This window comes from Podarcis bocagei, assembly GCF_964188305.1.
Source record: "Podarcis bocagei genome assembly, chromosome: 12".
Classification (NCBI taxonomy): domain Eukaryota; kingdom Metazoa; phylum Chordata; class Lepidosauria; order Squamata; family Lacertidae; genus Podarcis; species Podarcis bocagei.
In genome coordinates, this window is record NC_138137.1 from 60,926,558 (window position 1) to 60,941,127 (window position 14,570).

Here is a 14,570-nt window from a genome sequence, read left to right on the forward strand (position 1 = left end):
AAAGGAGTTTTTGTCATTAAAACCTAGCAAAAGTTATTTTTGCGTTCCTTGTAATGTGTGGTCTCCCCAGCACGCCTTCTGTAGCACAACTAATCTGCAAATAGCCAACAGGCAACCCCAGGACTTGCCCCCAGGCACCCAGACTGAGACAGTTTGGACATCCAGCCCCTGGTTTCACACCATCAACCCCATGAGACAAAGTGTGCCTCCACCTGAGGAAGAGCGCGAAGGGAGATTAGCCTTCTACCAGTTCTACCATTCTAGGACTCCGTGGCTGAGGAGAAGGGGGCTTGGGAGGAGCAAAGCCACCCTATGGGGCACCTAAGACCCCTTTGCCTGCAAGAGACTGCCTGCCTCTGAACAACCAGGCAGAAATCCTACCGGGGAAGCACCTCCCCTTTCTCTTTACTGTGGCAAAGTAAGCCTTGGGTACACCACCTACAGTTCTCCCCAACTGCGCTGGGACGCAATTCTGTGTGCTCCTGATCAGTCAGGAAATACCAAAGTCTGCAGCCAAGCATATGCAGTAGAAGCAAAAAGCAGCTAGTTATCCTGGTCTTTATTGTTGCTACTGTTGTAAACAAAATCTGCCCTTTTTCCCTTATGAGGTATCCAAGAGCCCATATAGAGTCCTTAAGTAGGTTCCCTATTGGTAGGAGAAAAGAACAGAGGCCAACCAGAGAATATTGAGAAGTAAAGCAGCTAGTAAGCCTGATCTTTATTGATCTGTTGCAACAGGGTCCTCCCCTCACACGCAGGAAAGGAGGAGGACCCAGAACAATGGCGTGCAAGGCCTTGGGAGGAGTAATTTTAAAGTGCCCGCCCTGGAGTCCAAGACCACCCCCAGAAACAGCATACATGCATCACAGAATGTCGGTCTACAGCAGAAATCTGAGTGCATTGTTTATCTCCTGTCATTGTTTATCTTCTGTTTGGCAGGTTACGTGTTAATGCTTACTTGATTGGATACCCTGGGGAGCCTGGCCAGTCTTTCGTAATGATAAACACTTAGTTCCTGGGCCAAGTCACAGGCTCACACCCTATTCATATCGTAAACGTGCCCTTAAGACAGGATTTGTGAAGGAAAAGACAATGGGGAGGTTTTCCATTTTCCTTTGACCTTGCGGAGAAAACATCTGGTCAGTTTGGGAGCCAAAAATGGTTTCAGGTCGGTCTTCCTGTGCTGATCTATGTATGTGCTTGGTTGGTTCTTCACTAGCCACTCACGTCAAACCCTTGTAGTGTGATAAGAATTTTATGAACATTTAACATATATCTAAGACCTTAAAATTCTTATCACACTACAAGGGTTTGACGTGAGTGGCTAGTGAAGAAGAAGCCCAAACAAAGGGTTACTCTTATGTTTGAGATTTATGTGGAAGCTTGCACTCCAACATAATAATAATAATAATAATAATAATAATAATAATAATAATAATAATAATACCCTGCCCATCTGGATGACTGCCGGTTTGTGTCTGTGGGATGCTCTCCCCAGGGAAGTTGTACATTAAAGAAAATTATGGGTTGAGCGACTACTCAGCAGCCCAGCTCGTCCGGGTACCAGTCCCCCAGGGTCCATGTGGTCAGTAAAAGAAGGAAATTCCAGCCAAGCAATTTGGAGCAAAACAGCAGTCAGTAGACTTAGGTCCTTTCTTGTTGCACAACAGGTTCAACAGCAGCGAGTGAACCCAGAGCATGGGGCGACATTGACTTTTAAAACTTCCCACCATATCCCAGAATGCAGTTCGCACAGCATCATTGATACATCACTGACATGTCACCAAAGGGGAGGGGGAGACAGGGGTTACACTGGTTTAACTTTGGCAAACATGTCCAGACGAGTCCTTGGTACATATATCATAAGCAGACATGTCAGCGCAAGACCCAGGTATAAGATGAGCATAGGCTAATAAGGATACCTGAAGTCTCACCACCCAAAGTACAATAAAAATCCTTTGCATGTCTGGACCCCTTGGCAAGTCTGGGGATGGGGTTAGGCTTTCCTGGGCCAACAATCAGCTCAGCAATTGCCACCTCTGGGAACTTCCTGGAGTCCCTATTTTACAAGGGCAGAATAGCGTTGGAATGGAGGAAACTGGCAAAGGAGTTGATTTTACAGTATATGATTTTTAAAGCTAGGTAACTTCCCTGAGCTTTCAAGTTGAAAGGATACATTCAGGCATAATATTTGTAACATTTAACAACTTTAAAGATGGGGGGGCTGTAATTTCTGTAACATCCTTATGAGTTTGAGTTTGTAATCCTTGTCAGAATACATATTTTTGAATGGATTAGTTTTTGTTACAATTGAGTATTGATTTGTGAGTAGGGACCACTCCCACTACATTGGCCTGAGTTCTTGGTGTGTTTTTTCCAGGGCTCTCCAGGTGGCCTGATCCTGCTTGGCAGCTGCAGCGCAGGTGGGGCCTGGGCTTATTCCTTTCCTTTTTTTAAATAACCTTTATGGGGCTTTATAGATAAGGATCATGGGAATAACAAGGATACAAATAAATGGACAGTCTCTTCTCATGTCATTTGTATATCACAAAAAAGAGCAGAATAAATTTCCAGGAATATTTACAACATATGGTTCATTATTAGCGGTCAGTGTAGCAATTCCTGGTTAATTAATTGGTTGAAACAGAAAAGGGGGGGAAATGGTAGAATTTGTTAACAGAGGACAATCAGCATCCCAGAGCCAGACACCTAGTCAGCTGCCCTTGTGGTTCTGCTTCCTGTAGGTCTGAGCAAGAGTCCTTTTCCCTCTTCCATTACCAATGAAGCCCTATAAAGTCTTGGTCTATTGATGAACATTCAAGGGGTATTCAAAGCCGAGGTCATAAATTCTGTTTCAATTTAAATTTAGAGCAACCAGACTGAGCCAAACAGAGATGCAATGGGTGAGTTTTCTGGAGGCTGTGTTTTCCTCCCAAGATGCTGTAATGTGTGTGTTGTTAGTTGTGCCAAAACAACAACAACAACAACAACAAGGCTCTCTCTGTGTGTTTATTGAGGCTTTATGTTTTTCCACCCTTGAGGCTTAATGTTATAGTTGTTCTGGTTGTCTTATTCTTACATTTATTACCCAGGGTGGGTTATAACCATTTTAAAATGCCATATTAAAAAGAGTTACAACAAATGTCATTCACAGGAATAGGATGCAGGGCTCTAGTGTATTTGCTCTTGTTTTTAATGATTATAGTTTAGTAATTCTTTATTGTAGTGGTTAAGCGTAAACTGTTTAATATCTTCTGATACTTATAATTAATAACAGTTTACTGTTATATTCTAATGGATTATTGAATATTGCTTTATTTTATGTAAGTTGTTTATTTTAAAGTTATGGTTTTATTAACTTTTTGGTATTGGATCAGATTGCTATTAGGGGTGTGATCTTTGCTGGCTATTTTGCTGTTTCTTCAGCTCGTAAACTGCCTTGGGTATAGTAACATAGGAAGGCAGTATGCAAATTAAAAGTGAAAATGAAACAAAATGAAATGAATGGGGAGGAGGAGATCTCCAAGACAGGAATCAGAGGATCCTGCCCCTGGTAGCTATTTGTGATAAAAATATATATGCCGTACGGAAATAATTGAATATAAATCTTAACTTGTCAGGCTGGCAACAGATGACCACAACGTAACTGGCTGTGTTTAACTATATGAATTCTTTGTACATCATATAAACATAACTCTTTTCACATTATCTAATTGAGTAAAATATGAATAAGAGTAAGAATAAATTTTATTTATACCCCGCCCTCCCTGGCCAGAGCCGGCCTCAGGGCAGCTAACACCTGTAAAATTACAGTAAAATCATAATGGGGGGGGGGAACCAATTTAAAATACAGGTTAAAATGCAATTTAAAACGCAGCCTCATTTTAAAAGTAGCCCATAGATCAAGACCATTAGGGGAGGAAAACATAAGGGTCAGACTGAGTCCAAACTGAAGGCCAGGCGGAACAGCTCTGTCTTGCAGGCCCTGCGGAAAGATGTCAAGTCCCGCAGGGCCCTGGTCTCTTGGGACAGAGTGTCCCACCAAGTCGGGGCCAGTACTGAAAAGGCCCTGGCCCTAGTTGAGACCAATCTAACCTCCTTCAGGCTTGGGACCTCCAAAGTGTTGTTATTTGTGGACCTTAAGGTCCTCCGTGGGGCAGACCAGGAGAGGCAGTCCCGTCGGTACGAGGGTACTAGACTGTGAAGGGCTTTAAAGGTCAAAACCAGCACCTTAAACCTGACCCTTACTCCACCGGGAGCCAGTGCAGCTGGTAGAGCACTGGGTGAATGTGATCCCGCAGCAAGGACCCCGTAAGGAGTCTCGCCGCAGCATTCTGCACCCGCTGGAGTTTCTGGGACAGCTTCAAGGGCAGCCCCGCGTAGAGTGAGTTACAATAATCAAGCCTGGAGGTGAAGCAATTAAAGACCAACATTTAGAACAGGAAATACAAATAGATCGGTTCTTATATACGTAATGTCCAAATAGAAGTTTTTGTGTTCCACGTATTTACAAATGAATCAGTTTTTTTAAGCATAACGTCCAAATAGAAGCGTTTTGTGTTCCACGTATGTCTTTGCAAATACAAATGTCAAATGCAACAACTTTAAGGAGCAGTACTTGCCAAAGATGAACTTTTCTTTGTAATGTTCCACATCTGCCTTCGCAAAGTATAGTTGTTGTATGCAGCTGCTGTTTCTAGTTACAGGTGGTAGCAATCTACAGCAAAGTGTTTTTCTCTTAAAGTGACCCCCTTGAAACCACCATATTCAAGGTAGATTTTTAAGGTTATCAATGGTATATCAAGATATTGATAGTAGCTCATAGAAAAAAACTATATTCTATTTCTGTATTTAAACCTGAGAGATGCAAAGAATAGAGCAGGAAAATAAATCTGGTTTCTTTCTGCATAAGAATCTTTTTGGCTTCTTCTACAGGTCCTTGATATGCCCAGATTACAAAGAGAGTTAAATCTTCATCTGAATGTGATTCTTGAATAAAATGTTGCACTAAAGGCGCGTCAACAACACTGTTTCTGATTCTGGAACGGTGTTCTGATATTCTAACTTTGATGGGTCTAATGGTGTGACCTACATATAAGTAACCCACAAGGACACTTAATCACATAGATTACTCGTGGAGTAGCACATGTAGCAAACGACTGTAAAGCAAATTTAAAGCCTTCTTTGTTAGAAAACTCCTCTACTTGCAGTACATATTTACATGAGGTACATGAGATTTATTTGTACATGTGTGGAACACAAAAAGCTTCTATTTAGACATAACGTATATAAGAACTGATCTGTTACACAGTTTACATGCCAACTATATCCCAGCTTTGTTATCCTGCCGATTTCCTTTAAGTAGGGAATTAAGTTGTATGAAAATCCCTGCAGGGCCTTCTTCCTCTCTTCCAGGACCCTGAAGCTTGTTTTGGCTCCTCGACTCATCAGGGAGGATGAACGAGACGGATCCGGCAAAGCTAGTGAGGATGGAAGGGGGGAGATGGACGGTTGACCTGGTCAGGTTGTCTCCTGCATCGCTCCCCACAACTTCTGAGCGTTCCCTCCCAGGGACCTCCGAGAGATCTGGTGAGTCCCAGGGGAATGGAGATGGGGACATGGAGGGATGGAGCCGGAGAGGTATTGGAGCTTGCTCAGTTTGGAGGTGGGATGAGGCAGGCAGGCGGATGGAGATGGAGAAGGAGAGCACCTTTCCGGGCTCCTCCACCCACCTGCCTGCCTGCCTGCCTGCGCCTTTGTCATCTGCAGGCAATTTGAGCTAGGAATACATCACAGCTCTCTGACCACCGTGATGTACTAGCAGCTCAAAATGTCTAAAACCAGTGCTGTGCTCTGAATGCCCTACCAATGTCAAACTACTTACCGATCCATCGGCAGCACTAGAAGCCACGACTCTTTAAAGTAACCTGATCCCGCTTTGCAGATTGAACGCAGATGAGGTCTCCGTGTGTTGCCCCTTTTTTCCTTTTTGTATAACTTTTATTTGCTTTTAAAAACAAGGATCATAGGACTGATAAATGATACAAATGTGTAGACTGAGTCTTCTCATGTCATTTGTACATCTCAAAATAGCAGAATACATTTGCAGGAATATCTATAACATGGATAGGCAACCTAAGGCCCGGGGGCCGGATACGGCCCAATCGCTTTCTCAATCCAGCCCGCAGATTGTCTGGGAATCAGCGTTGTCAGAGCTGCTTGAAGATCCTAGCTCACAGAGGATCACGCTAGCCAGCGATCATTAAGTAAAAGTCTTTATTGAATTACAGTTTCCATTCTCACGCTGCTGCGCGCAAACTCTACGTCTAGTAGCTAGATCGGCGAAGCTCCGTCTGAGTCTCCGCCCCGTGTGCACCAACTTAATATCCTAGCCTTGCTCCACCTTTTCCGCCTGACTGTCCTCCTCTGGGTCCCTCTACCCCCCGGGGCTTCTTCCTTCCGGGATTCTTCTGACGCTGACCCGGACCCTCCTGCCTCCTTGCGCCGGGCTTTAGGACCTGGTTCCCTTTCGGGGCTGCTTACTGCGCCGCCTTCCTCTGCATTTGAACTTGGCGCGCGCGCCCAACCTTCCACTTTCCTCTTAACCGTTTCTTCGCTCCCCGATGGAGGCGTGGCCACTCCTGACTCATGCCCTCCCTCCTGTGGTGAGCTGCCAGCGCTTCCCCCCTGGCTCCCTTTCTCTTCCCTGCTTCCTGGCGGTGACGCTGGTCCCGATTTCCAGCTGCTCCCCCCTGAGTCCCCTCTGGCTCTATCTTCCTGGGGTGCCCCCCTAGACTCCCCCCTTGCCCTGGCCACTGGCGCTCCTTTCTGTGAATCCTCTGATTCACTGGAAAGACTGGGAGATCTCGGGTCGTCGTCATCACTCATCTTTTCTTCTGCCTCCTCCCCTTCGCTCTCTGTCTCCTCCCTTGCCCGTGCCTCTGCTCCTAAACCCCTGACAAGCGTGTTTTTACATGAGTAGAATGTGTCCTTTTATTTAAAATACATCTGTCAGGGGTTTAGGAGCAGAGGCACGGGCAAGGGAGGAAACAGAGAGCGAAGGGGAGGAGGCAGAAGAAAAGATGAGTGATGACGACGACCCGAGATCTCCTAGTCTTTCCAGTGAATCAGAGGATTCACAGAAAGGAGCACCAGTGGCCAGGGCAAGGGGGGAGTCAAGGGGGGCACCCCAGGAAGATAGAGCCAGAAGGGACTCAGGGGGGAGCAGCTGGAAATCGGGACCAGCGTCACCGCCAGGAAGCAGGGAAGAGGAAGGGAGCCAGGGGGGAAGCGCTGGCAGCTCGCCACAGGAGGGAGGGCATGAGTCAGGAGTGGCCACACCTCCATCGGGGAGCGAAGAAACGGTTAAGAGGAAGGTGGAAGGTTGGGCGCGCGCGCCAAGTTCAAATGCAGAGGAAGGCGGCGCAGTAAGCAGCCCCGAAAGGGAACCAGGTCCTAAAGCCCGGCGCAAGGAGGCAGGAGGGTCCGGGTCAGCGTCAGAAGAATCCCGGAAGGAAGAAGCCCCGGGGGGTAGAGGGACCCAGAGGAGGACAGTCAGGCGGAAAAGGTGGAGCAAGGCTAGGATATTAAGTTGGTGCACACGGGGCGGAGACTCAGACGGAGCTTCGCCGATCTAGCTACTAGACGTAGAGTTTGCGCGCAGCAGCGTGAGAATGGAAACTGTAATTCAATAAAGACTTTTACTTAATGATCGCTGGCTAGCGTGATCCTCTGTGAGCTAGGATCTTCAAGCAGCTCTGACAGTAAGCTCCGTCTCCCCATTGTGGGCATCTACAGCCTCGAGGAGGGGAGAGAAACAGGTGCCTACTAGCGAGCTCACGAACGGCAGACGACATGACGGCTGAGCAGCAGATAGAGGACCTCAGAAAAGCAGTGGCACAACTGAACGCCGAGGTTCTCGCATCCAGGAAGAGAGAGGAGGAGGCAGCTGCCGCCTGCAGGGATCTCCAGGTCAGGTTAGACGTGCTGACAAAGCAGACACCCCGGCAGGAGGGAATTGGGTTGGCGAGACGGACAGGCGGGCTGGTCTCTCACTTCGATGGGAACCTGCAACAGTATCCCAACTTTAGAGCCGACGTACTGTGCGCACTGCAACTGCTGCATAAAGACTTTAGAGATGAACAAGAGAGAGTGGGGTTCATCATGTCCCATCTGCATGGGGATGCGAAAGCATGGCTACGTAATTTATGGAGAGATAAGGATCCGGCGCTCCAGAATGCGGATGCCTTTATTAAAGCGATGGATGGGTGCTTTTTATCAAGTATTGACGTGGATCTGGCACGGAAGGAGGTGCATGGGCTGAGACAAGGGAGGGCCAGCGTCAGGCAGTATCATGCCCGCTTTTTCGCCTTGGTCAGTGCCCTGGAATGGGACAGAGATTCGGCTCCTGTAAGAGACCTCTTTTGGGAGGGGCTGCACAACTCGATTAAAGATGAGATCGCGAGGGGGGAGAGACCCCGAACCACCCAGGAGGTCGTTCAGAGGGCACTGGCAGTGGGGGTGAGGCTGGAAGGACGTCCGTGGAGCAAGGACGAAGGGCGTGGAGGGCGCGAACCAGCCGGGGGCCCCTCCTTCCTTCCCAGAGAAGCAGCGCGGGCGCAATCCACGCCTCCGCCAGGAGGAGGAGCCGAACCTATGGAGGTTGGAGGTGCAAGGGCTCAGTCAGCAACCAGAGCCCTAGCACCGGCAGCAGTGAAAGCGAAGCCTCCTAGAGGGAACAGGAAGTGTTACGTCTGTGAGGAACCAGGGCATATGGCAAAAGAGTGTCCCCAGAGGCCCCACAAGCTCACTGCAGCCTCAGCAATGGTGACTGCAGCAACGCAGCAAGGAGGACCACAGCAGGGAAACGACGCAGTCTGGCTGGAGGAAGAGGCACTGGGGCCCAGCCAGACGTGTTAGTGACGCAGTCCCCAGAGATTTTACAGCCCGTGAACCCCCTCCCGCCCAAACCAGTAGTGAGGCTCACAGCATCTCTCCAGCTGCCCAATGGAATCACCATAGACGTGCCAATCACCATTGACTCAGGCAGCAATGCGGACTTTATAGGGCAGGACTTTGTCGACAGGCACGCTGTGCAGTTGCTGCCGGCCACACTGCCCCTGCAGGTTGTCACGGTGGATGGCAGGGAGCTGCTCGGGGGGCAAGTGGTGAAGCAGACGCCACCAATGGTGATGCGACTTGGGAATCACAGAGAAATCATCAGCTTCAACGTCACTCAACTATCTGACACGCCCGTTGTATTGGGCATGAGTTGGCTGGACAAGCACAGCCCAACGATGGCTTGGTACCAGAGGCAGCTGACCTTCGGCTCTTCCTTTTGTGCTGAACATTGCATCGTGCCCAGGCAGGAAGGAGAGGAAGAGGAGTCACAGCTGCTGCTAGGCACGCTGCAAGCGATTCCCCACAAGTACGCTGAATTTTTGGAAGTTTTCTGCGAGAAGGAGGCAGACAGGCTACCCCCTCACAGACCATATGACTGCAAAATTGACCTGCTGCCGGGGGCGGCGCTGCCTAAAGGGAGACTGTATTCCATGTCAGAGGACGAACTGCAAGAACTCAAGGAGTTCATTGATCATAATTTGCAGCGCGGCTTCATCCGGGAGTCCAAGGCAGTGGGGGGCAGTCCCGTATTCTTTGTTAAGAAGCGGGACACGCCCCAAAAGAGACTCGTAGTGGATTACAGGATTTTGAACAGTGTGACTAGGCCATCGGACTTCCCCATGCCCCGAATTGACGACCTCCTCGCAAAGGTACGGAAGGGCAGAGTGTTCACCAAGTTGGACCTGCGGGGGGCGTACAACCTCATTCGCATGCGGGAGGGTGATGAGTGGAAGACAGCCATGTTCACGCCACTGGGGACCTACGAATATAGAGTTATGCCTTTTGGATTGCAAAATGGCTCCCACGTTTTTCAAGCATTTATGCATCACGTGTTGGCGGGGCTTCTCTACAAGACGTGCGTCTGTTTCTTAGATGACATCCTGATCTTTTCGGAGTCGCAGCAGGAGCATGACAAACACGTCAAGGAAGTGCTGAGCAGGCTAAAGCAACATAGGCTCTACGCCAAGCTGGAGAAGTGCCAATTCGACGTGACGGAGGTGGATTTTCTGGGCTACAAGCTGTCTGACAAGGGGCTCGCCATGGACAGCGCCAAGGTTCGAGCGGTGTTGGATTGGAAGAGCCCGCGCAACCGGAAGGAGGTCCAACGGTTTGTCGGCTTTGCGAACTTCTATCGCAAGTTTATCAAGGGCTTCGCGATGCAGACGGCGGCCATCACTGACACGCTTAGCTCCAAGAAAAAGAAGTTCATTTGGACAGAGCAGGCGGAGCAGTCCTTCCAGGCACTCAAGCGTCTCTTCGCGTCGGAAGAGCAGCTGCTTCATGTCAACCCCAGCAAGCCGATGAGGGTGGAGACAGACGCTTCGGACAGAGCCGTGGGGGCGGTCCTGCTGCAGAAAGACCCGCAGGGGGTGTGGCGACCGGGAGCGTTTTACTCCAGGAAGCTCAGCAAGTCCGAGCAGAACTACACCATATGGGACAGGGAGTTGCTGGCCATTCACGCAGCGTTCAAGGCGTGGAGGCACTTTCTAATCGGCGCCAAGCACACGGTGCAGGTTTGCACGGACCACAAGAATCTAGAGCACTGGCGCACGGCACAGTTCCTGAACCAGAGGCAGATACGTTGGGCTGAGTTCTTTGCGAACTTCGACTTCCGAATAGAGTATGTCCCGGGGGACACCAACATCATGGCAGACGCTCTCTCCCGTAAGCCACAGTATCTGGAGGACGCAACACCAGCGGCCGCCATGCACATCTTCGCACCGACAGTGTGGGCGTGCGCCGCGGCGACCGTGGACCTAGAGGCGGTGCGACGAGCGTTGCAGGGGGACTCCTTCGCACAAGCAAAGATGGCAGAGGTGCAAAGGGGCAAGGCAGCGGCCGACGGTTTCCAGCTAAGAGATGGATTGCTCATCCGTAAAGGGGCCATCTACGTGCCGGGAGACGAACTTCGAGCCAAGGTGCTGCAGCAGCTGCACGACGCGCCCACGGCCGGGCACTTTGGCAAGGAGAAGACGGTGGAATTAGTAGCCAGGGATTTCTGGTGGCCTGGAATGAGAGGGGAGGTCGCAGACTACGTGGCGAGGTGTGACACCTGCCAGAGGGCCAAGCCAGTGCACAAACCGCCGGCCGGACTGTTGGAACCGCTGCAAACTCCGGTCGAACCTTGGGAAAGGGTGGCCCTGGACTTTGTCACGGATCTGCCCAGCTCAAGGGGCAGGACGGCAGTGCTGGTGGTGGTGGACCTGTTTTCCAAGATGGCCCATTTCATTCCGTGTGCTAAGGTGGCCACGGCGGAGCAAACCGCCAAACTGTTCATAGACCACGTGTTCAAGGTTCACGGTCTGCCACGGTCTATTCTGTCCGACCGGGGGCGGCAGTTCATCTCGAATTTCTGGCAGAAGCTGATGGGCTTCCTGAACGTCAAGATCAACCTGGCGTCGGCGAGACACCCGCAGACCAACGGGCAAGCGGAGCGGGTCAATGCCATCATGCAGCAGTACCTGAGATGTTATGCAAATCAACAGCCTGCGACGTGGGTGGATTACCTGCCGCTTGCCGAGTTCGCCTACAACAACACGAAGCACGTGTCCACGGGGGTCACGCCGTTCTTCGCCAACAACGGGAGGCACCCCAGAACCTTCCCGGGACTGGAAAGAATGGGGGAGGGGGAGCCGCAGACAGCAGATGCGTTCGCGTCGGAGCTGCAGGAAGTCCACGATCAGCTGAGGCGCCACCTGGAGCTGGCCAAGCACGCATACAAGGTACAAGCAGACAAGCACAGAAGGGTTGGAGAAGAGCTCCAAGTGGGAGACTGGGTTTGGTTAGCAGCCCACGCAGTGCCGGCCAGGTCGTTGGCCAAGAAGAAACTAGGGCATAAGCAACTGGGGCCCTACCAAGTCGAAGAGCAGGTCAACCCGGTAGCTTTCAGACTGGCACTTCCGGAGGGTTCCAGAATGCATCCGGTATTCCACAGATCGGTGCTCACTCCCTACAAGGCACCGCACAGGTTCCAGGAACCCGGAACGGCGCCGAGTCCGGCCAGAGACAGAACAGGGCACGCGGGAGTGGCACAGAAGGAGCGCATCAACGAAGTCACGGAGATTTTGGACTCCAGATGGGGGGAAGAGGGGGTAGAATACTTTCTCGCCAAGGAGGGCACCCCGGCCAGTGCGAACAGCTGGGTGCCGGGCTACGCCTTAGACGAACCTCTGCTCAAAGACGAGTTTCATGCCCTCTTCCCACATAGACCTATGCCAGCAGACTTTTTCGACGACTGGCTTTTCACGCCCACGCTTTCGGCCAGCACGTTCCGGGGGTTCGACTCGGACGAGGAACCGACACGAGACGTCCGTTCCCCGGAGGGGTCACCCTCGGGATCCGCCTCAGAACCCTCGTATTGGTGGGACGATAGGCCAGAGGAGCAGTTCCGCAGAAAGTGGCTGGAATGCTCAGGACGAGCAACGCCGCCAGGAGGAAGTGAGGGAGAGACGGACATGGACATTTTCGGGGACGACCCTGGTTTCGAGCACGGCGGCACAGAGATGGAAGCGGAGGTGACTGTCGTCGACGAGAGCAGGGAGGAAGAACCGGAAGACTTCAGATGGAGGCCCGCCACGGGAAGCGAACGATATCCGACGTTCGTCCCTTTGCAACAGCAGCCCCCAGCTCCAGCACCGGAAGGAGGGGAGGGGGGAATGGGGGGCTTCGAGGGGGGGATGGATGTCAGGGGTTTAGGAGCAGAGGCACGGGCAAGGGAGGAAACAGAGAGCGAAGGGGAGGAGGCAGAAGAAAAGATGAGTGATGACGACGACCCGAGATCTCCTAGTCTTTCCAGTGAATCAGAGGATTCACAGAAAGGAGCACCAGTGGCCAGGGCAAGGGGGGAGTCAAGGGGGGCACCCCAGGAAGATAGAGCCAGAAGGGACTCAGGGGGGAGCAGCTGGAAATCGGGACCAGCGTCACCGCCAGGAAGCAGGGAAGAGGAAGGGAGCCAGGGGGGAAGCGCTGGCAGCTCGCCACAGGAGGGAGGGCATGAGTCAGGAGTGGCCACACCTCCATCGGGGAGCGAAGAAACGGTTAAGAGGAAGGTGGAAGGTTGGGCGCGCGCGCCAAGTTCAAATGCAGAGGAAGGCGGCGCAGTAAGCAGCCCCGAAAGGGAACCAGGTCCTAAAGCCCGGCGCAAGGAGGCAGGAGGGTCCGGGTCAGCGTCAGAAGAATCCCGGAAGGAAGAAGCCCCGGGGGGTAGAGGGACCCAGAGGAGGACAGTCAGGCGGAAAAGGTGGAGCAAGGCTAGGATATTAAGTTGGTGCACAAGGGGCGGAGATTCAGACGGAGCTTCGCCGATCTAGCTACTAGACGTAGAGTTTGCGCGCAGCAGCGTGAGAATGGAAACTGTAATTCAATAAAGACTTTTACTTAATGATCGCTGGCTAGCGTGATCCTCTGTGAGCTAGGATCTTCAAGCAGCTCTGACAACATCTCTGGGTTATTTGTGGGGCATAGGAATTCATTCATTCCCCCCCTCCAAAAAAAATTTAGTTCGGCCCCCCACAAGGTCTGAGTGACAGTGGACCGACCCCCTACTGAAAAAGTTTGCTGACCACTGATCTATAACATATGGTTCATCATTATTGGGTTCATGATTTGGTTTAAATTGAAACAAAAAACAGGGGAACAGGAGAGAACAGAGAACATTCAACATCACATAGTTGAATGCCTAGTCAGGAGCTCTTGTGGCCGTTGTGATTAGATTAAGTGTGAGTCATAGTCATTTTTCCTCTTGTGTTATCAATGAAACAATACAGAGTTGGTCTCCTCGTGAACATGGGAGGGAGGCTCAAGGTGAAGAAAGTTATTTACGTATAAATTTAAATTTAGACCAATCAGATTGAGGTAACTGCTAATGGGGAATGTGCAGGTGAAGATGTTGCTGTTTGTTTCATAGATGAGGCATGGGCGTTGCAGGATCCTGACCAGAGAGCTCTGCATAAGGAAGACAAGGAGGAGAATCGTGGGATCATGGACCCTCTTGGTAAAACTCCCTGTTGGATCATAAGATCAATTTTGAGATTCCATACATACCTCTATGTGATGAACCTCCACTATTTGGTGTGGGAATGTTGAGGGTGCCAGGAGAGAATCTATTGTTTATTAATATCCTTCCTAACTTGCGCTAGCAAGTTTCTTCACTTAGCAGAGTGCATTCCCCTTTACACAGCAGAAAACTAGTTGCAAATTCGTGTGAGTTTCTTAAGACAACTAGCAATTCAGTCTGGCTTGTCTAGATTGAGATATGTTCTAATATTCCTGGTAAGACCCTTTTGAATCCCTCCTAAAAGAATAAAGACAACACAGTCTTATTCATAAGAAACGAAAAGTAGTTTTACTTATGATCTGGCCGATCACAGTGTGATCCCTGAAGGCAGACTTGAGGCTTAGTTACAAACACGTACAAACAGGTTTACCCCATATGGGAGATGACCTGGGGA

The 14,570-nt window shown here is 50.6% G+C and overlaps 1 protein-coding gene across 2 annotated transcripts in view; it reads left to right on the plus strand.

Moving 5' to 3' along the window:
• Positions 1-2,085: 2,085 nt before the first annotated feature.
• The window catches only part of LOC308569548 (uncharacterized protein), a 54,167-nt gene continuing 41,682 nt past the window's right edge, over positions 2,086-14,570 (plus strand). Inside the window, exons 1-4 of one of the 2 annotated variants that reach the window (XM_081163609.1) lie at positions 2,086-2,423; positions 2,870-2,903; positions 5,416-5,589; positions 14,027-14,113. In XM_081163609.1, coding sequence (XP_081019735.1) covers positions 5,457-5,589; positions 14,027-14,113 — 220 coding nt within the window. In that variant the 5' untranslated portion in view covers positions 2,086-2,423; positions 2,870-2,903; positions 5,416-5,456. Of the gene's footprint in view, positions 2,424-2,869; positions 2,904-4,971; positions 5,590-14,026; positions 14,114-14,570 lie in introns of those variants that run through there. The other variant, XM_081163610.1, reaches the window with a different exon arrangement.